The 23,206-nt window shown below is 37.0% G+C and overlaps 2 protein-coding genes and 1 long non-coding RNA gene across 3 annotated transcripts in view; 1 reads left to right on the forward strand and 2 right to left on the reverse strand.

The window, feature by feature from the left end:
* Positions 1-22,384, forward strand: part of LOC134816018 (calcium-binding and coiled-coil domain-containing protein 1-A-like) — a 58,501-nt gene extending 36,117 nt beyond the window's left edge. The window contains exons 2-17 of the mRNA XM_063824676.1: positions 5,387-5,529; positions 5,660-5,756; positions 5,866-6,134; positions 6,601-6,764; positions 7,905-8,090; positions 9,820-9,886; positions 10,179-10,354; positions 10,528-10,594; positions 17,622-17,768; positions 17,874-18,047; positions 18,156-18,248; positions 18,361-18,498; positions 19,065-19,232; positions 19,369-19,522; positions 19,644-19,743; positions 21,504-22,384. Of these exons, the coding sequence (XP_063680746.1) occupies positions 5,395-5,529; positions 5,660-5,756; positions 5,866-6,134; positions 6,601-6,764; positions 7,905-8,090; positions 9,820-9,886; positions 10,179-10,354; positions 10,528-10,594; positions 17,622-17,768; positions 17,874-18,047; positions 18,156-18,248; positions 18,361-18,498; positions 19,065-19,232; positions 19,369-19,522; positions 19,644-19,743; positions 21,504-21,609 (2,241 nt within the window). The 5' untranslated portion in view covers positions 5,387-5,394 and the 3' untranslated portion in view covers positions 21,610-22,384. The remainder of the gene's footprint in view (positions 1-5,386; positions 5,530-5,659; positions 5,757-5,865; positions 6,135-6,600; positions 6,765-7,904; positions 8,091-9,819; positions 9,887-10,178; positions 10,355-10,527; positions 10,595-17,621; positions 17,769-17,873; positions 18,048-18,155; positions 18,249-18,360; positions 18,499-19,064; positions 19,233-19,368; positions 19,523-19,643; positions 19,744-21,503) is intronic.
* On the reverse strand, positions 12,182-12,533 carry LOC134815684 (uncharacterized). The gene is made up of 2 exons (XR_010160273.1): positions 12,477-12,533; positions 12,182-12,292 (listed from the first exon to the last, which is right to left on the reverse strand). It is a non-coding gene; the product is annotated as an uncharacterized LOC134815684 (long non-coding RNA).
* Positions 12,587-15,588, reverse strand: LOC134814667 (uncharacterized). The gene is made up of 11 exons (XM_063822834.1): positions 15,206-15,588; positions 14,865-15,036; positions 14,559-14,736; positions 14,330-14,439; positions 14,032-14,191; positions 13,712-13,896; positions 13,373-13,614; positions 13,084-13,210; positions 12,806-12,959; positions 12,666-12,695; positions 12,587-12,600 (listed from the first exon to the last, which is right to left on the reverse strand). The coding sequence occupies exons 1-11, from the start codon at positions 15,361-15,363 to the stop codon at positions 12,587-12,589; spliced, it is 1,530 nt and encodes a 509-aa protein (XP_063678904.1). The 5' UTR covers positions 15,364-15,588.
* Positions 22,385-23,206: the final 822 nt, after the last annotated feature.

A 23,206-nucleotide genomic window follows, 5' to 3' on the forward strand; every position in this document is an offset into this window, starting at 1 on the left:
ATGAAACAAAAAACTTTTGTTGACCTGTAAGGTTAAGAGTCTAATGAACATATTTGAACCAAAACTAGGTGCCTATCTTAACATTTTTCATTTTCACCAAGTGGAACCTTACCGTGGAATTGCCCATTTGCTCTTGTGACCAGAGTTTTAGAGTTATATATACAGGGTGGGCCAAAAGTCAGTACCCATACGTTGGCCTTAATAGCTCCGCCGTGTGTTATATTTGAGAGCTGTTGCTTTGCAGATGGCATACTGTACTTACTGGTTCGAGGATTCCGTCGTCAAAATTTGAAAATTTGAATATTTTAGACCACGCCCATTCAATATTAAAACACCTATATATTGTTTTCATGCTGAACGCCTAATTTTTTCAGAGACGGTAGATTATCAAATGTTGCATATGATCTGAAAACATGAGGCAAAACGGATTAGAAATGACGAAGTTATGAAGCATTTTCTGTATCTCGTTAACAAAATTGACTGGGTAATTATGTGACACCGTGACACAACACCTTAATTGGGCACCCTTAACAATTTCCATAATGTTTAACGGGGTAGTTAACGGGGTCACCTTATCACGTGATTAGGTAAACCAATCACCTGATCACACGTAATGAATAAACTCGTTATGCTTCATATCTCGGTCATCTGAGAAGCTACAGTTCTAATTCTTTCAGGACAAACGTAATTCGAATGGCCAAACACAATTCAATAACATTAAGCTTGATCCGACTATCCAAACTATCAAATAAATGTGAAAATGAACCTCCATTTGAAAAAATGAACACGAATATTTTTCGAGTTGACAAATTCCTCGAATCAGTGGTGGTACTAAGTCATACCAGAAGGAAGTATTTAAATTGGGCACTCAGTGACTGAGCTATAAAGGCCAACGTATGGGTACTGACTTTTGGCCCACCCTGTATATTATAACCTTGTATTGTACTCCTTCATGTCCTGGAACATTTAAGTTCTACTCGATGTGAATACCTAGTGAGTTTAGTTGGTCTGAGATGTTCAGAAGGAACCTGGAGTTAAAACTGGTGCTGTAAAGCGCTTTAAATGCAGCCTGGGAATTTGTAGGTTTATAACCTACCAGGACGCGCCCTGAGTTGGACTCGTCGACGGTCCTGAAACAAATATTTTACGAGTATTACCCGTTAACCTGGAAATCTGAGAGGAATTAATGATTGATGGTGATCCTAAGTTATCATTTCCTCGATGAACCTGAAGGAGGATTGTCTGTCCAGTGTCCTGTATTGTTACCATGTAACGTTCAGCTAAAAAGTTGAATCCAAATTTTGCGTAATGCATTCTCTAAAAGGTTAATGTATGTCCTATTTGCATCCCGAAGAGTTCCCATTGCATTGTTGTACTTGTTTATTCCTGGTCCAGTTAGCTTTGCATCTCAGAACTAAAGAGGTCTGCTATGCTTTAGTGAGTTGTGCTGTCCACCAGGGTACTGTAAATGTAAGGGTTCCCTGTATAATGGGACAGGCTGTGATTAAACTTTTCTGCAGGATGTCTGTGATAAAATGTTTTCGAGCGTTGAGATCGTCCGCTGTAGAAACTGATTAGAACCAGTAAAGGTGTCAGTCAAACTCTGCTGCTACTAGATGATTGTAGAGCGTCCAGTCACACTTCGATGAAGAGTGTGGCAAAGCTAACCTGGTACCCTAATCCTAGGTTAAATGTGATGGCCTCAAGATGAGCCCTTAAGCGTTAGCTGTCTAGCTGAAAAGACCTGAAAAGTGGTTACTGTCGAGGAACAAGTGCCAAGAATTCTTGCTATCAGTGCAGTGTGTCCTCGTAGTTAAAGTGAGAGAGTTGAAATCCCTGACCCTGTTTTATCACAATTCACAAGCCTGTGTCTAGCTTGTGTCAGCCCTTGTGCATTAGCTGTCTTAACCCCAGTGGCATAAATTTAAAAAGTGGCTATGAATCCAGTCTGGAAAGAAAAAAAAACGGCTATTTATTTTTAAAACAGCTATAAACGGCCGGATGACGATTTCATTATGTTTTACCCTCAATTCCATACCACACTGTATCGTACTTTGTTAGTTATATTACCGAGGTATTATTAGTTGTTCATTAGTTATTCATAATTGATAAACAAATAAGAAAAATTACCCTCAACGAGTCTCGAACTTTGAGTTGGCAAGTCCCAACTTTTGTACTCACTACTCAACAAGAGAGCACAACATCCGTTAGTGCCAATCAGGCCACACCACGTGGAGGATTTCGTGACCCTCAAAATGAACTTAGTCTCACTTGTTCAATGAGGCATTTGACTTAAGATCGCATGATTATTGGCATTTATCACAAACATTGCTATGGATGGCTACTGCTGAAATAGTAAAATCTTGTTCTTATCATATAATAGGCTATTATATAATAGGCTATTATGTAAATGTTCGCTTATTATCATAATTATCATTAGAATATTATTAAGGTACTCAAGATGCTCTCTATATGGAGGGGAGCACCCGCTCTTGCAAACCGATGTGGTCGCATGATGAGCAATGATGGTCATATAGTAGATGACAAGAAAAGTGCATTTGCAGGACGTGAAAAATCTCTGGAGGAACAGTACATCCGCAGAAAGGAAGCTGAAGAAATAGCAACATTCAGAGAGGAGCTAGCAAGACTCAAGCAGGAAGTTGAAGAATTAAAGAAGGACAAATAAACTGTTCGCTATATTTTGAAGAAAAAAACTGTGGGCTGTGGTTATTTTTCCCCGAGTAGGGACCGTTTACATATTTAGTAAACCAGCCCAGGGGAAGGGGATTGGAAAAGCTGACTGTAATTTCTTCAAAACAGCTGTGTGTAAAGTGGCTTACTGTAGTTACTGTATATTTTTCCATGTAGTGCAATGACACGTTGTAGACATTAGTGATGATGTTATGTCATAATTTTTACTTTACTTTTAGTTTACTTTACTGATGAAAGTAAAGTTGAAATCCAGCTTAGATATTTTTTGAACGTTCCCTTAATCCCTTTTGCTAAAAAAGAGTATTTAATTCAGATGTATATATAAATCATTAATGCATGCATCGTTGTTGATTTTCATATTTTCATATTTGAGTTTGATTTTCTATTTTTGTATTCCAAAAATTTCCAAACCATTCTTGGATTATAATTTACACTAATAACTTGGCTGCATTTTTTGGGACATCCTGTACTGTTTTGTGTTTGTTTATTATCACGAGCGGGATATAAATACCTCATTTCATTTCATAATCATTATTAGAATATTATTAAGGTACTCAAGATGCTCTCTATATGGAGGAGAGCACCCGCTCTTGCAAGCCGATGTGCTCGCATGATGAGCGATGATGGTCATATAGTAGATGACAAAAAGAGTTCATTTGCAGGACGAAAAATGAAAAATGAATACTCTCTGGAGGAACAGTACATCCGCAGAAAAGAAGCTGAAGAAATAGCAGCATTCAGAGAGGAGCTAGCAAGACTCAAGCAGGAAGTTGAAGAATTAAAGAAGGACAAATAAACTGTTCGCTATATTTTGAAGAAAAAAACTGTGGGCTGTGGTTATTTTTCCCCGAGTAGGGACCGTTTACATATTTAGTAAACCAGCCCAGGGGAAGGGGTTTGGAAAAGCTGCTGTTATTTCTTCAAAACAGCTGTGTAAAGTGGCTTACTGTAGTTACTGTATATTTTTCCATGTAGTGCAATGACACGTTGTAGACATTAGTGATGATGTTATGTCATAATTTTTATTTTACTTTTAGTTTACTTTACTGATGAAAGTAAAGTTGAAATCCAGCTTAGGTATTTTTTGAACGTTCCCTTAATCCCTTTTGCTAAAAAAGAGTATTTAATTCAGATGTATATAAATCATTAATGCATGCATCGTTGTTGATTTTCATATTTTCATATTTGAGTTCGATTTTCTATTTTTGTATTCCAAAAATTTCCAAACCATTCTTGTGTTATAATTTACACTAATAACTTGGCTGCATTTTTTGGAACATCCTGTACTGTTTTGTGTTTGTTTATTATCACGAGCGGGATATAAATACCTCATTTCATTTCATAATCATTATTAGAATATTATTAAGGTACTCAAGATGCTCTCTATATGGAGAAGAGCACCTGCTCTTGCAAACCGATGTGCTCGCATGATGAGCAATGATGGTCATATTGTAGATGACAAGAAAAGTGCATTTGTAGGACGAAAAATGAAAAATGAATACTCTCTAGAGGAACAGTACATCCGCAGAAAAGAAGCTGAAGAAATAGCAGCATTCAGAGAGGAGCTAGCAAGACTCAAGCAGGAAGTTGAAGGATTAAAGAAGGACAAATAAACTGTTGACTATGATATTTTGAAAAAAATTTATGGGCTATGTGTTATTTTTTCCCAATTAAGTGGGTACCATCCACACATTAAGTAAGCTAGCCCAGGGGAAAAGGGTTTGGATAAGCTCACAGTAATTTCTACAAAATAGTTGCGTGAAAAATGGTTTACCAATGGAGGAAAAGGTAAGTTCAGCTTAGGTATTATTTGAACGTTCCCTTGTGAAAGAAATTTGATGATCACATTCATAATAAGACTATTTAACTCAGATGTATATAAATCGTTGTTGATTTTAATGTTTTCATTTTGATTTTTCTACTCGTGTATATCAAAAATGTTCAAATGTTCAACTTTGATTATTTTGTTTCTTAACTGACTGTTTAGGTTGGGTGCTTCTCTGAATCCTTTAATAATTTTTAATCATCACTTCGAGATGGCCAGGCCTACTCTCATGCAGTCTATATGTGATGATTAATTCTGAAAAACTAGGGACAACTGGGGAATGATCCCAGAACCTCGAGATTTCGCGTCTCTTGCTCTACCAATTGAGCTACTGACCCTGATTCTCAGAGCGAAATCACCACTCATAGAGTAGAGCAAGAGACGCGAAATCTCGAGGTTCTGGGATCATTCCCCAGTTGTCCCTAGTTTTTCAGAATTAATCATCACATATAGACAGCATGAGAGTAGGCCTGGCCATCTCGAAGTGATAATAATAATTAAATGTTTCGCAGATTGGCAATTGATCGGTGTAGTTGGTGTTGTACACACTGCACTGATAACGATATCACGTTGTACGTGTAATGTAAATATAGTGTGGATAAATGCGAATATATATTCTAAATAACTGATAAATTTTTAATCACCTAATAACATTATACTGGCAAGCATTCTGTACTGTTTATAATCTATGTATATTAGCTTTTGTTTATACATTGGAAATTCGCCAATAACTTAAGTAAACATGCCATGCACATTGCACAGTCTATATACAAGTTGATTTTTCTAAGATTTGCCATGGGAATACCATTTCAAATTATATATCGGTAATTAAACCCTGTCATATCTAATAGGAATTTATGGAGGATAAAGAATACCAATGCCTTGAGAAGAAGTTCCATTTGCTGCAGGAGAAGCATCTTCGTGAACTTTGCTCAGAAACCGATGTACCATACGGTAGTGCAGCAGTGATTTGCAAAGCTATCGTAGACAAGGTTAGTGGAATTTTTTGTTATTATAGAACTAAAACTAATTGTTCAATTAAAAATTAAAACTAAGCTGTTCAGCTTATTATTTTCGATTAATATTAAACTTTAAAAAGTTTTCAAAACAACTATTATTCAGATGGGAAGTATTGAAGAAACAGAGAAGATTTTACAGACATTCCAGAGCACAAACGAAATAGAGTTAATAACATCAGCTTATTTTGACGCTGAAGATCGTGAGTATTTTATTGCAATTTGCAAATATTTTAGGAAGTTATGACAATGTTTATTTTTCATTGTTCGCAACTCTTGTAAACTGCACTTAGTAACGAACCTTTATTTCAGTGGAGAAGACAGGCCTGCCCATTCCAACAAATTTCTTGAACATTCCAGAATTCTATGTGCCAGGCCAAAGTATTGAGTGTAATATTCAGATTGAAGAGGAGTTTGCGACCAATGTGACTAGACGAGACTGGATCGGCTTGTTTGAAGTTGGGTGGAAGTATTTGCACAGTTACATTACTTTCGAGTGGGTTGCTGTTCCTGAGGTTGTGGAAGCAAAGAATGTCATGGTCGTTAAATTCAACTCTCGAACCCTACCTACAAAGCCAAAGGTGATTATTTTGCATGTATCATTTATTCTTTATATAATATAATGCCCATTTATTACCCAATTATTGGTCAAATAGGCATCGGCTTAATAAAAACAGCTAAAACTTGAGTTACGATAAAAATAAACATCGCTAATCACCATCGTGATAAAAATGATGCCCCCTTTTCCCATTTATTTCTCAACCGGAAAAAAATTATATTTATAACAAATAATACTTTGGCTTAGTTATCGTGCCGGGCTAACCCTCCGCTCAAACGGCTGTTTGCATCATTCTGTTTTTCTCTTGTCAAGCAATGTTATTAACTTCAGATCAAATCATGAACATTCCACCGATTAAGATATGACTTTCTGAAAACTACTCTTTCTAATTTAAATGTTAGAAACGTTATGAAACGTTCCTCCCATAACAAATATAACACACATACCTCACAATAATCACATACCAAATATAACCAATTGTTGTCCAGGATGAGGCTCACGTGTTCTGCTACGTGACCCGTACTGGAGATGTGTTGGGAGTCAGTCCTCCTTTTCACTTTAAGAACCCTGGAATCTCCTTCACCGACCCAGACACATTCCTGATCGAGGATGACATGCTGACGAGCATCAACCAGATTTCAATTGACATGCCGTAAGTTATTAAACATGCCGTAAGTTATTAAACATACCGTAAATATGCCGTAAGTTATTAAACGTGCCGTAAACATCCCGTAAGTTAGTAAACATACCGTAAACATGCCGTAAGTTATTAAACTTGCCGTAAACATGCCGTAAGTTAGTAAACATAGCGTAAACATGCCGTAAGTTATTAAACATGCCGTAAGTTAGTAAAAATGCCATAAGTTATTAAACTAGAGAGTATGACAGCAGTAAATAGTTATAAGGATCAGAGATTTGACCTTGAGCGTTACTAAAAACTTAGTTAAAGTGGTTACTTCAACTACATACATCCTAAACACTCTAACTTTTGTCGTTGAATTTTCAGTTAGTTTTGGAAGTGTATTTGAGTAACTTATAACTTCTTATCGTGGTGATTTTAGTTTTAAGATGATATTTGACACTCAGTGTCAAATATCATCAGAACTAAAAAGAAAAATGCAATATTCAGCTCTCAAATTTTGACAGCCAAATATAGCATTTTTCAAAACAACAAAATGAATTAACAAAATTTCAATAGTTCATTATGAGAACCAGAATAAATACGTTTAAAAAAAATTGAAATCTTTCAATTACAATTAACGTTAATTATTGTCGCATTGAAATTAGGGTTGACTGATGAGTTTCCTCGCACCATGATCCTTTTTTTGATGTGACACAAATACTGTTTCTTAGAGCAATATTATACTAAAAAACTAGTGTATAATCACGCAGATGCTCCATGCATAGCAGCAAGCTATCGTTCCTGATTTTTTGTTATTGAAATTAGCTTGATTCTCAGTCTTGCTCAAATAGTGATCTCATCCAATGTCAACAGCCCATCAAACTTTTACATTCATGGTAGGTCTTTCCGGGCAGTATATCTTAAGTTAGGCTATCGCATTGCTTGTGGTAAGTACCTTGCCTCTGCTAATCTCAAAATGCCTTCAATATTCTACCAAATCATAGAGGCAGCCCAGTTTCTGTTAAAATCATTTCTCATGGAAAACCATGAAGATTATGCAAACTAAGACGCCCCAAGTCTGCAGCCCTCCCCCCTCCTATGCTTATCAAGGGTTGTATCCTCCCGACGCTCATTTGGTTAAAAAGACGAATAATCATATGAATTTCCCAGATCGATGAGTGCCCCAAGTTTACGCCCTGAAGAGTCTCTAAACTCTAAACTAGAAGATTCTCTAAACTCACCCGTCATCTGTCCTACTTTTCAAGACATTGACTCTGCTCAGGAGTCTCTGATTAAAGAAAAGGAGCAGCTCTCAATTCAGATACAAAGTCTGGAATCAACTCTTGAGGATTCTAGGTTTAAAAAAATTGTTATCTATAAATATTTTGAATGGAACCTTACTGAAGATTTGTTATTGTGAATTTAAAATTGAATTGTTTTGTTGAATGAAGAAGTAAAACGTTACCTTAACACTTAACAGAATCGAATAAGTGTGTGTAGTCAGTGTAGCTTACGTTGCAATTATCGAGCTCTGTTATCTTTTGTAAATTGCGATAAGTTCAGTTTGCTGCAACCGCGTAGTTAGCCTTTGCGTGTGTACTTGTACATTCCTATACAAGTACATTATGGAGGATGATCGTAAGGTGACCCAATCTCTGGACCAAATTCAAGGATTCGAGTATGATGAACAGACAAAATTGAAGGACAGTTGTACTAAGTGGTTCATTGCGCTGGGAAAAGAACTGAAAATAGACGACAGAGATATTGGTGGAGATATGGACAGAGAAATATTTATGGCTCCAACTGTCTATAAAAAGCATCTGGCACTTCGGCTTGTGGAAGCAATAGACCTCGTTCAACGGCATGAATGCCAGATGGCTAAAATGGAGGAGATCATATATTTCTTGAAGACGGAAGCGTTAGAAGACAAGGATAAGTTGATCAGGCTGCAGGGCCAGCTGCTTGTGCAGAAGGACAAAGAACTAGAGTTGTTTAAGACATCGGTTAAGAAGACAGTGCAAACAACGGTGGAGTCAGGGATTAAGAGCTACAGTGCAGCTGTACAACAGAAAGGTGAAAGTGGTACGGTCTGCGACAGTAACATACTGAAAAAGGTGATGAAGAGTGTGGCTGCAGAGGAGGACAGGAGCAAGAACCTGATTGTGTTTGGGTTGAAAGAAGAAGAGGGAGAACAGCTTCCAGCGCTAGTAACCGCAGTTCTGGAGGAGATTGGGGAGAAACCTCACTTCGAAGCGACTAGAGTCGGCAGGAAGATGCCAGGTAGTACGACTATCCGACCAGTAAAGATCACTGTCCCAAGCTCAACAGCGGTTCAACAGATTCTGATGAAAACAGGAAGACTGAGGCTAGTTGAGACCCACAAAAATGTATGGATCTGTCCAGATAGATCTAGCGAAGAACGAGCAACGAGGAAACATCTGGTTACCGACCTGAAGAAGAAAAGGGCTGAACAGACTCATCTCGACCACTATATCCGGTACGGGAAAGTCTGTAGCCGTGATAAGAAACCACCATGAAGCAACTCATGTCTCTCGGACACTGATCAGTATTTGAATGAGTATTGTGTATCTTAATAGTTTTCGGACGTTATCTGTATTTGAGAGACAATTTTATAATTTATATACGAGCTATTTCTTGATTGTTTCACACTTCATATTTCATAATTTGTTTCACACTTCATATTTCATAATTTGTTTCACACTTCATATTTCATAATTTGTTTCACACTTCATATTTCATAATTTTATTACTAGGTGGAGGTGACGTTATTGAGACTTTGGGCGGCCATAAACCTCGTGTTTTAAAAGTTGTCCTCTGTACTTGTTTCACTGACCCACGCTTTATAGCATTTATACATTTCGGCCCATTTTATATGTTTGTTCGATTTGCTGTACATTTGTATATTTGCTATTTTGTAAAAGTTTCAAATCAAATCAAATCAAATCATAAGCGAAATTTGCTTTTCAGCGAATTGAATAAAAGCTATCAGTAGCTATACATTATATGTATTTGCTTATTTCAAGTGTGTCATCACATTGTTATTGAATAATTGTGTATTTTTCAGGAAAACACTCGATGAAAAAGATAGTACAATAGCAAGTCTCAAAGCTGAAGTAGAAGCTAAACTACAGGTTTTTTAATAAGATCTTTCCAGAACAGTGATCCGAGCAAACTGCTAACTATTTACATATAAGATAAGTATTGTTAAAATACTAATGGTGGTGATAACATGCATACTCGCGTCACTTACAGATAACACTTGGTGCAATACACACAAGATACAATAAATTATTCATTTACCTTTACTATGTATGTATTGTGTAGAATTCGTAAGAACTTCCTTTTTACTTTTTAGTTGCCGTAAATGAAAAATAAGTAGATATCACATTATATCAAAACAATAGTAATGGTAGTATTTTCTAGCAACAGGAGACAGTAGAGAACGAGAATTTCGAGAATTTGCGGGAATTGGAACGAAAACTAACGGCCGAGCAGATCAAAAGTCAGAATTTGAGGTCGTTGAACGCAAATCTGGAGGAAAAGATAGCAGAATATGCTGATCAAATCTCAAAGCATGAGCTGGTTATCCAGCAAAATAGGTACTGACCTCAACAGCTGTTGTTGATGACTTTTTTTTTTCTTTAGTTTTTAGATTTCGGGTGGCGATTTACTTCGGGTTTCGCCGATTAAATAGCAGTAAAAGCTTTCTATACCTCTTTCCATCTGAAAATAATGGTTCCTTGCTTTCTGAATCTCTGTAATTTTATTTCAGGCAACAGCTGAGTGATTCAGAAAACGTGGTACTTAATCTCCAGCAAGAAATCTTCCAAAAATCGGAGGTAGTTGTTATTCCCATCTTATACATGTAATGGGCCAGTCACTAAGTCACGATGTTTTGGTAGCTTTTAGTAACGCGCGCTCACATATATCACAGACTTCTTCGCGCAAGCTAAGCTAATATTTTGATTCATCTGTCCACAGTGGAAAATGTTGGCCATTTCGCAGATTTTATTTTTGCAGCGATAATCGCACTCCCTCGCGATTATCGCGCGATAATCGACTCCTTGTGCGATTATCGCCTCATTTTGCGATTATCGCGCGGTTATCGCCTCATTTTGCGATTATCGCCCCCCCTTGTGCGATAATCGCCTCATTATGCGATTATCGTGCGATTGTCGCCTCAATTTGCGATTATCGCAGTATATAACGAGAACCTAGCTGCCACATCTACAGATCTACTGGAGCCATTTCAGATTTTCAGTGGTAACATAAGTTTATAATTAAAGTTAAAAGATTAACAGCAGTCGAATATTTAGAGTTGACAAATTGACAAAATGCTGCGTTGACAAAATGGCTACGTCAAATGATCAAATAGTTACTCTATATGATTCAATTGTAAGCCCACATAATTTAATTTTGGTCAACGTTGATTAGCGGGTTTTCATCTTTAAGTTAATATATGATTCATCTCATGTTCGTTGACTAATTTACCTATTTCTAGCTAGAATCCAGAATTCTTCCAAAATATCGAGAGCTCAGATTAGACTGAGAGGGGACTTTTTGTTGTGACTTCCCTAGTCACCGCTTATTGTGCGGCCGGGCGCGTCATGCCCGAACCTCGACAGCCATCATCCCGAACCGTTTATATTATCTGACAGCCGCTTTCAAATGTGTTTAACTTAACGATTAGATTTATATTTTTAGAATACTTTTCCGTTAGGCTTATAGCATGTGATCACCTCTAGGGCTCAGGTTACCATTTTGACAGTTAATTCAATGCTCATAGTATGTCCTGGCCTTATCGTTTAACTTAGATCTGATTGCTTGTGACGAGATGATGTATTTCGTTTGTCTCTATCCATCCCGGTTACGAGGCCTATCGAGCTGGAACTGTTACTTAAGGGTGCCCCAGTGAGGCACACTTTATATATATAATAATGATAACATATACACTAATTTGATCCATCGGATATTAATATTCACGTCTAAGTATTACTGCTATGAGTATGACATAGTGTATTCCTGCTCGCATCAGAGTTATTTCCGATGTCATCCCAATTCAGTTATCTAAGGTCTAATTTTTACCGGAGAAATTGTCAGCTCAATCGTTATCTTCGATTCAAGTGATTCCTTGCGCTCAAAATTGTCCCGCACTCGTCAAATTACATCCTCTGAGAATTATGGCGAAGTGGACAAAATTGAATCACCCTCGCGCGGCGACAAAAACTTGCGTGATGCGCGGTTTCAGTCGCAGTCACTACTATAACGAAAAAATTTTAATGGCAAAACATAAGCGGCGTTTTACATAATATGTGGCGAATATCATTATTGATCAAGTAGAAAATATGAACAGAGGGTGAAGCATCACCAAATTAACAATCTTTCAATTTTAGGCATATAGCAGATTGTCCCAAACACTAAATCCATCATGATTGACCCATTTCAGTCACACAGCTTGGATTTCACTTTCAACAGGTATTTCCGTGTTGCTAGCTCGCACTTTTTCACAACTCGGTCTTCGTCATTACGAACATGGTCTGAAAATTTATGTTGCTTACATTTCTGTATTAAAGTGGTGGTCGTCCACATATTATGTACTCCCCCTCACCTTCGATGGTTAAGTAATATATGAACGACCCCTTACACACTACTATTCAACGTGTGGAAATCAAAATTTGATCTCAAACTCAATTAATTCTAAAAGCCCAAGTTATTTCTTACTTGTCATGTGTTCGTGATTCTTAAAAAGGGAGTGAGTACTCTCACCACCTTGCTCATTTAAAGATCCAGAAAACATCCCCCAGAGCTGTATCTGCTCCAAAAAGTGGTCTTCAAGGAGATGTATCTGGTGGAGGTGGTGTTGAAATGATGTTGCAATTTTAAGAGTTCGGTTGGGCCGGAGTTTCTTACCGTGTGGCCACTTCGAGGCCACACGGTTACCTAAAATGTACAGTGCCACACTTATTTTCTTCAACTCATTATATATCAGTTTGCAAAGCCTCCAATTTTTCAATAATGAAGTGATACATTCATCGATGAATCTACATTACCTTGTTCGATGCGCAGAATCATGGCTCCAAAGTCTGTCGTACTGCTGTAGCTGTTGGGAAGAAACCCGTCTGCCACATTGCAAGCGAGTACAAAGTCTATCTCCTCGCACAGTTTACCGTACTCTGTCCACAGAAAAGTCCCGACTTTGATGTTCTAAAGGAAGTATCAAGAGTCATGACAATCAGTCAAATAATTCTAGTACCTAGTTCTATTTGCCACATATCAGGAACAGCATGAGCGGTGTTCGAATAAAAAACTGTGAGCTTCGATCACTTACTATGTGCAAGAACGGAACAGCGACCCAGTTTATGAGATAATCAGAATCCTCCCCGAAACAGTCTGTGATGGGTCGTGAAGCAACATTCATAAACTGGGCTTGGGATCTCGGGTTACACTGAGTCATTCTGATGTGGAAAAACTCGATACTAACAGTTTACAGAAATGGTATACATCTATCGAAATACATACATGGTATACAATATACATCGAGATAAATGTTTGTACTTTGTGAAATGAAGGAGCTGCAATCAGCGAGTTAATGACTGGTATTATAAGTTTATAAGTACCTCATATTAGCATCAAAGTTCTGCATAATTCCCGCAAAAGTTCGGGGCTTGCAGAGAGCTCTCTGGCTTCTGGGTACTTGCATCAGGTCTTTATGTACCTCGCACAGTGGACAGGGGAACGTCCCATTGCTGCCCATACCCAGCATAGCCCACAGTGCCTTTGTGTCTGCACAGAGAATCATCTTCACATGTGCTCCACAGAAGACAAAGTTCTTGAGCTGTGGTAGGTCCCGGTTAACCACCTGTAATGTTATCTGTCTCATGCCTGTCCAGTTTTTAAAGTGTAAGCTGTTAATACAAATAAGCTCAAGTTGAAGTCTAGATTTCATGAAGAAATACCTTAAATATGACCTCCATGTTCCTGCGATGGTCCGGAGCTTCGGTGTACACCAGCATTGGGTGGGCATACGAGCTGTTACACGAAGGCTGGTTTAGCACATTGACTGCCACTTTAGTGGAGCTCGTGTCTGCGTCTACAAACAGCTTAACATGTATAGTTTTGTCAGTTCCCACATCTAACTGGCCTGGAATATATAGAATTCAGCTGGCTGTTAATGAACTATGTGATAAAAACCGCTAAAAGAACTGCCCACCTTGACCTATTTAAATCAAATTAATTTTTTGTAAACAGCTCTATAATCTCTAGAAATTTGAAATACCGGTATTCTTCAAGGTTATAAGTGTTTTGGTTAGCAGTTCCTGTCCATCACAGTAGGCTACTGGGGTACGTCTTGCTAACAGCTCACCACTTTTAGTTTCATTTTTATCATGTGCTGCAGCTTTATGGGAAAGAGAAACCATTGCACTCATATAGTTCACCTTAAAACATGAATGATGTTAATTTTTGATGTACAATATATTCTATATTTCAAAATCTGGGTTGTGCTATGCTATATGCTAGTACGCCATGACACCAAAATGATATATAATTGGTTTTGAGTTCAACTGAGCACTCACGGTGTATAATTCTTCCATTGACTTGATTTCCTTCTCTGATTCCATTTTTATATCATATTTTTTTAGCAGTGGCCGCAGGTTGTTTCGTACATTGGCTGTCCCCGTGTTAGCTAAAAATTGAGTCAGCATTTAATTTATTGCGATGAAATCTATTGCACACTAAGAATTAACTTTTCCACCCGCTAAGTTGTAATGATAATGACAATTTGTATCGTTCTTAACAACTTACATTCAGCTTTGAACATAGCAACATGAAGAGCATCAATTCGTTTCTTACAGTCAACGCCAGCCAACGCCTGTACATACTCCCGCTGCTCTTTAGAGAGTGATGTTAACTCCGCAGTTCGGATCCGTTTGGTCACTGATTCGATATCAGAGTCATTAGATTTTGAACAGCTTGACTCAGCCTGCAAATATTCATGTTGATTGAACTAAATTGCCTGTAGGGATTCGTTCAGTTTCAGTATGGCTATGATGGCAAACTGCGGAAGTGATATACAGTTTAACTTATTACCGATAACGTTATTCAGGATACCTGGCTCTCTACTATATCCTTGAAGACATGAGTGTGCTTCCTTTTAACACTGTCAGCAGGAGTTTTTATTTCCTTGTGCGGCTTAATGATAGTGGTGATGAGGAGGGGTTTTCCCTGTGAACCCTTCACCTCAAAGGTTGCTCCCTCTTCAAAGCACTTATCTAGTAACGACCTGCAGGATTACACGGATGATCACCTTCAGATGTTTAATATTCACAAGTTCAGCTCTTAAATATCCTTTTAAAGTGCTACACTCAACCCACTCTGATCCTACTCAAGTTACGACTGATGATGTTTTATAGTCAAAGATGCAGACAGCCTGTGTCTTATTAGTAAATTACCTCAGCACGTGGTGAAAAAGTTTGTCTCCCGGATCGGTATGTTTGATAAAATCAGCCAACAGTGTTTTCTTCATGTGACCGAATGAGAGCAGATGTTCCTTTACCGTACGGTCGGACAATTCATTCTCTTGTTGACAGAGAACACACGGGCAAAGCATTTTGTTACTATAATGTCCGTGAAGGTTAAGTTCTTGAGGCTAAACTTTACTTGAAAACATTTCAAATGTTGGGATGTGATAATTGATGAAATATCGAGAGAGGGGGAAGGGTGAAAAGAAAGCGAGCAAAAAGAATTAAAGAATTATTAGTATAAATCAAGAGGCTTTCATATGAACATATTGGCACGGGTGTAGAGTTGAGCCTGTACGGAACCTAGTAGTTTCAGATCCTTGTTTAACTTGCCGTACAGCAAGGTCATTTACTACTTTAGCCCTGGCGAGGCACATAGCTCACTCTACAACTCCGTGTCAAATGTTTCATATATACCAGCCAAGTTCACAAGATATATCCTTGTGTTTGAGAAGAGCTCGTTAGAACTGCTTCTTTTCCCTTCAGTATCCCACAGTCTATCAAAATTAGTGTCACAAAATTGGTATCATAAAATTAGTTAATAAATTAGTATCACAAATAGAGTTAATGAATTAGTGTCACAAAAAAAAGTTAGTATCACGGAACAAACATCACATAATTTTTCAAAAATTAATAATAAATTCAGTGTATTTACAAGTTTTATAGTTAAACTGAACCTCCCCAACGCTGTCGGAAAATCTCAGTCGCAGTGAGCTTCTTTTGAGAGGCCTTTTTTTTCCTCTCAGCAGCCATGCGGACTCTGGCTTCTATGACAGTCAGCAAAAATGTAGGTAAGAGGAAACAAACAAGTTCGATGTATAATAACTTACAACCAACATCTCCTGCGGAAGCCATCGGAACCAAGTGGTCTTAACTGTCGTGTTACAGTTAACCCTGCGAACATTTCTGTCCTGCTTCCACTCATGTTCTCACTAATGTGATAATCGATATGAACGTGCTTAATTTCGTTCTTTATAACAACAAATGCAATCATTTAATTCGATCGAGCTGTCAAGCAGATTACGGTATTAGGTGAATAGTGTGGCCATTGGTAACGACAATAGACAAGTAACTTGGTGACATGATACCGATTACCGCACGTGTGTAAGTTGTAACATCTTATACACTCTTACAGAGATATATCTATATTCGATCCAAGCACTCTCACTTTTGAAAACTGAAGTCGAAGAAAATATTCTGATCCAGGTCACACTAAGAGGTACAAATCATAACAAGTAAAGTTGGCTGGTAACTAAGCGCTAAGTGAGCGCCCTAGTAGCGCTCGATTCATAATTTGATTTTCGTATAGTTCAAATCCAACAAAAGTGCGCGGCTCACCGCGCGTGTCAAACTTGAAATGCAGTAATGAACTCCGTGTACTATTTGAATATAATATTGATATAATTGCCATCGGCAGACAGAATGAACAATATGTATTGATTCAGATTCTTATTCATGTATAAGATTTATTTCCATAACGGAATTATGAGATAATTTTCGAATTACAAATTGAATAGAAGTTTATGTTTATGGTTTCGGGTTTGTCGTAGGGGCCCAGGGGTCATTCGTAAATAGCGTTTGCGTCCGTTAAACAGGGGGAAGAGGAATGAAATTGGAAATATGAAATGTTGATGCTTGTGTTTACTTTCGCCTTTGAAGGTTATAGTTTGATTGTAAAATGTAATTGTGAGGCCAGGGTCAAACTCAAAATGAAAATGCAGGATCCGCTGCGCGCGGCGTCAGGCACAAGGTTTAATATATATATCAAATATAATATTTTTTATTGCTGTTCAACCATAATTTTGATTCAGTGCAGTGTTGAATGTTGATGCAGTATATGACTCACAGTATGTCAAAATTAACTCATCATTTCACTATTGCATTATCATCGCAGATTTTAGCGATTATCACTATTTAATGGCGATTATCGTGCATTTAGCGATAATCGCCAATGTTAGGCGATAATCGTGCGCAATAATCGCATGTTAGGCGATAAACACGCGATAATCGCATATTGGGCGATAAACACGCGATAATTGCATTATCGCTTTTATGCAAGAATAAAATCCAGATATTTTCCACTGTGTGTCATGTCATGCATGTACAGCTATCTGTTCATGTGACATTAGATCACCAAGCAGCTGATGATAAAACAGTGACGCGACATAGAATGGGTATAGAACGGCAGCGTCGCTAATATGTGGTAATCCATTTTATCCCTTACATCATCCAAAGAAGAAAGGTATTCTAGGGTGTCACAACAAATTTATCTGCTAACTGCATTCTTTTTCGAGTGATCGCGATTCGCATGTCTACCTATGATCCAAATCTATATTTTATCCGCCAGAATCCCGATGATCAGCTTTTGGCGAGGTACCAAAATCTAAACACTGAGAAATGTGGCCTTGAGACGGCATTGGATGAAATGAGTAAACAAAAATCACAGATCGAAACATTGAAGAACAACTGCGAAGAAGAAATTAATAAACTTAAGGTACAAATGATAAAATTGATGGGTTATTGAATGATTCAATGTATCATTGCGATTGTTGAAATTGCTATCAATTTGATGGATGGGAAATGAATAAATAATATTCAGGTTCTCGTTAAAAGTAAGGATGACGTCATAAATAAGCTGGTGCTCAACAAGAGGGAGACTGATGGAAATGTTGTAGTTCTGCAGTCCGAGGCAAACAAACAGAAAGATGAAGCGAAACGTCTGTTAAACGAGCTGAACGCTTGTATTAAACAGCTCAAGGAAAGTGAAGCTGAGGTTAGAGAGTACAAAACTCGCACATTCTTTAACTTTCCTCGTAGTTGCATATATTCAAGAAAATTACCAAATACCACTCCTTCTTTAATTTAATAAACCTATCTTCAGTTGTATTCCAGTCAAAAGAAACAAAGGCAGCTTGAATCTGATATCACGGAGCTGTCTATTGTCAGAAACGAGACTAAAACTCTTCACGAAAAGGTTTATAACTCGTCATACGTAAACTTTATGGAATTTGTCATTGTGAAATGACTAAATAAATTACAAGTAACGGAAGTCGACCAACTATGTTATCTTTACATTTGCATCACAGGTGGTTCGATTAGAAGAGAAGAACAAGGAATTAGAATCAGTGAGAATCAGTCTGAATGACAGCGAGATTGCTACGGGAACTGTGCTGAGTTTGAGGGCTAGAATAGCTCATCTTGAACATCTGAGTAGTCAGTACGAGGTAAGACAGGTATCTGCTGGGATGAATTATTCTATTATACCCTCATTCTATTATCATACCCTCATTCTATCCGGTAACAATTGGTATTGGGGGAATCTCCCTTCATTGCATGCTAACTTCCTAAAACCCAACATTAATGAATTAAAATGTAATGCTTTGTAAAAAGTGGTCCGCGGACAGTGGTCGGGCTATCTCGATACTGCCAAAGATGGCACTCATTATAAGCCTTTTGAAAATTGCAGTGTCGTCTAAAGGTCAACAAGGGTTAATTAACAAGATTTGAAAGCATCTAGCAAAGAGATGTTAAGTGGATCACCACTAATGATATTGAGTAGTTGGTGTGTGTTTTTAGATTTACTTGGTATTAGTGAATCTGGGGTATTAAACCTGTAATAGTTCTTTATTTTACATTATTGCTGTATTGTATATATATAATATACTGTACTTGAAAGTTTCGAATCAAATCATCATGCATGATTCAAAAGGAGAGAAACAAGACAAGAACAACTTTAAATGTGACCAAAATTGTTTTTCTGAGAGCCAAATCCAATATTTCCCATCCGCAGTCTCAGTTGATAGATGCACAAATATCCATGACCGAGAGTGTCGGTAATGTAGTTTCCGCCGAGATTGCAGGAGATATACATCGTCTCAAAGCAGAGTTGGAGACTAGAGACAAACAAATGGAAGAAGTGCGAAGACGAGCTGAGGAAATTGAAATAAATTTCAGAGAGGTACACAGATTAAAAATTGACATTTTCCGTTCTTTTACGTTCCGCTTTCAATTTTGATTGTGTCAAAATGTCAATTAAATTGGTTCCCAGTTGTATCGCCAAGTTATCGCGCTGAAAACATAATAAAAAATGGCAGGGAATAAAAGATCTTCGAGGACAGCTAGTGAAGAAAACTTTGGAGCTGGAGCAAAAGAATGAGTTGTTAGCTGATAAAGGAGAGATCATTGACGGAATGAGGGCAGAGTGCCAGGAGAGGCGGGAGAACGAACGGTACACCAAACACAGGATCGGTTAGTTTATGTCACGTGGTCCAACCATTTGGTAATCATTGTTGCTATCCCGGCTTGAGGTTATCGTATCTTGTTGTTTTGACCCCAGTGACATGGTATTTTGTAAAACATGATTGTTCAGCTCAGCTAGACAAGAAGCTTGCGGAGGAAGCAGAGAGCTACCACCAGATTATAGCACATCTTCAGAGCCAGTTATCTGGTTACACAAACGCTCACATTCAGTAAGTTTCTTTATAATTTACACAAACGCTCACATTCAGTAAGTTTCTTTATAATTTACACAAACGCTCACATTCAGTAAGTTTCTTTATAATTTACACAAACGCTCACATTCAGTAAGTTTCTTTATAATTTACACAAACGCTCACATTCAGTAAGTTTCTTTATAATTTACACAAACGCTCACATTCAGTAAGTTTCTTTATAATTTACACAAACGCTCACATTCAGTAAGTTTCTTTATAATTTACACAAACGCTCACATTCAGTAAGTTTCTTTATAATTTACAAAAACGCTCACATTCAGTAAGTTTCTTTATAATTTACACAAACGCTCACATTCAGTAAGTTTCTTTATAATTTACACAAACGCTCACATTCAGTAAGTTTCTTTATAATTTACACAAACGCTCACATTCAGTAAGTTTCTTTATAATTTACACAAACGCTCACATTCAGTAAGTTTCTTTATAATTTACACAAACGCTCACATTCAGTAAGTTTCTTTATAATTTACACAAACGCTCACATTCAGTAAGTTTCTTTATAATTTACACAAACGCTCACATTCAGTAAGTTTCTTTATAATTTACACAAACGCTCACATTCAGTAAGTTTCTTTATAATTTACACAAACGCTCACATTCAGTAAGTTTCTTTATAATTTACACAAACGCTCACATTCAGTAAGTTTCTTTATAATTTACACAAACGCTCACATTCAGTAAGTTTCTTTATAATTTACACAAACGCTCACATTCAGTAAGTTTCTTTATAATTTACACAAACGCTCACATTCAGTAAGTTTCTTTATAATTTACACAAACGCTCACATTCAGTAAGTTTCTTTATAATTTACACAAACGCTCACATTCAGTAAGTTTCTTTATAATTTACACAAACGCTCACATTCAGTAAGTTTCTTTATAATTTACACAAACGCTCACATTCAGTAAGTTTCTTTATAATTTACACAAACGCTCACATTCAGTAAGTTTCTTTATAATTTACACAAACGCTCACATTCAGTAAGTTTCTTTATAATTTACACAAACGCTCACATTCAGTAAGTTTCTTTATAGTTTACACAAACGCTCACATTCAGTAAGTTTCTTTATAATTTACACAAACGCTCACATTCAGTAAGTTTCTTTATAATTTACACAAACGCTCACATTCAGTAAGTTTCTTTATAATTTACACAAACGCTCACATTCAGTAAGTTTCTTTATAATTTACACAAACGCTCACATTCAGTAAGTTTCTTTATAATTTACACAAACGCTCACATTCAGTAAGTTTCTTTATAGTTTACACAAACGCTCACATTCAGTAAGTTTCTTTATAATTTACACAAACGCTCACATTCAGTAAGTTTCTTTATAATTTACACAAACGCTCACATTCAGTAAGTTTCTTTATAATTTACACAAACGCTCACATTCAGTAAGTTTCTTTATAATTTACACAAACGCTCACATTCAGTAAGTTTCTTTATAATTTACACAAACGCTCACATTCAGTAAGTTTCTTTATAATTTACACAAACGCTCACATTCAGTAAGTTTCTTTATAATTTACACAAACGCTCACATTCAGTAAGTTTCTTTATAATTTACACAAACGCTCACATTCAGTAAGTTTCTTTATAATTTACACAAACGCTCACATTCAGTAAGTTTCTTTATAATTTCCAATCTGCTTGCTTTTAGTATCTTCCATATATTATTCCACGTTATTTTAAACCTACGAAAATTTCCAGGTTCGACAGACACGGTCTGGTTAAGTGTCCGTTTTGTCCTGCTGCGTACGAGAGATCAATGCAGCAGCAAATGGAGCAGCATATCATTGCCAAGCACCCTTTCTAAATCAACACGGAAAACCGCGCAGCTCCAATTCCAGATTCACCGAGCAACATAGCATCATATTGTAGCAGTAAAACTCTTATTCCTAAAACACGGCAAATGTTTATTATAATTGCGTTGTTCCACACGAAATGTGATTTTGAGGCGGTTAAAGTTCATTTTCTGAAGTTGAAGGTGGGAAAGATTCAAAAGCGATGTCTTAATTTTGTGTGGTTCATTTTTAATTGTGTTGTTCCTTTTGTGCCGCAACGTTTGTAAACTCTCCAAACTGACAAGCTGCTAAGCGTTAAATTTAGTTTACGGTTTTTTGAAGATGAGAAAATGATTGCACAAGTTTTTAGTTTTTGTTTTTAATAAGTTATAATCAATTGTTTTTGTTTTCCTTAAGAAACTGCATGCTGTCACTTTCACATTGCTACAATTATCATAGTGCTTTTATTAAGTTTTATCAATAAAGCGAAATGCGATGGCGCTTAAAATGTAGATACTGTGATATCGTTGAATAACTTAAATGTCCTAAAGAAATTTCTTCTTGAAGTTTGAGATTAAGTGACAATTGACTCTTTGCGACATTAATTACGAGTTAATTGTCGCATCGAAAAATGAAAATTTTTAATCTTGTTTTAAAGACACAAGCAGAAGTAACCTCACATAGAATCTGTTTTGTGATCAATGAGGATTAGGTTTAAATACCCAACACAATTTGTAACTTTTGCGGGTGTCCCAAAATTCAATTCCAAATCAGATTGTTTTTAGCGAAAATGTTTTGATTTTTGTCATAAATGGGTTTAATTTGTCTACAGTACTCAGTTCCTCACGAGGAAGTTTAAAAGATCCCTCGTGTCCATGTCCGTGAGTTTCATGAAATTGAAATCCGCCCTAGTATCCACTGTCCACGCTTTTAGTTTTACTTTTAGTTTTAGGAAAGTATTACTATTAAGGCCACAGGGGGGGGGGGGGGGTCCGAGGTCAATTTTGAGATTTTGAGATATGTTGTAGAGCTCGATCTAAATTTTCAAATGCTTTTGTCCTTACCGAAAACAAAGTTTCCTATTTGAAGATATCGCGCGTTGAATTTTGAGTAGGCTATCCATTATCGGTATGAAATCTTTTATCTAGATAAACAGATAAAAATTTAGGTTTTATCTAGATAAAACCGATAAAACCGATAATTTTTCTGCTGAAGGCCAAAGCCAAAATGTTTTCCAAATTTCACAAAAACTGATTGTCGACTTTTATTACTGTTTACCAGTAATCTTGCTAAAGTACAATTTCCTTTCTTTTGAAAATATTAGAGCATCAGTTTTCTTCTCCGGGGAACAATAGTGTACCAGTTCTCTTCAAAACAGTAGACCAACGGTTTGTCTTCTCCTAAGAACAGTAGTGTACCAGTTCTCTTCAAAACAGTAGATCACCGGTTTCCTTCTCCTAAAAACAGTAGTGTACCAGTTCTCTTCAAAACAGTAGACCAAGGGTTTCCTTCTCCTGAGAACAGTAACGCACTAGTTCTCTTCAAAACAGTAGACCACCGGTTTCCTTCTCCTGAGAACAGTAACGCACTAGTTCTCTTCAAAACAGTAGACCACCGGTTTCCTTCTCC

The sequence above is a fragment of the Bolinopsis microptera genome, chromosome 5 (assembly GCF_026151205.1).
Source record: "Bolinopsis microptera isolate Bmic1 chromosome 5, MBARI_Bmic_1.0, whole genome shotgun sequence".
NCBI classification, from domain to species: domain Eukaryota; kingdom Metazoa; phylum Ctenophora; class Tentaculata; order Lobata; family Bolinopsidae; genus Bolinopsis; species Bolinopsis microptera.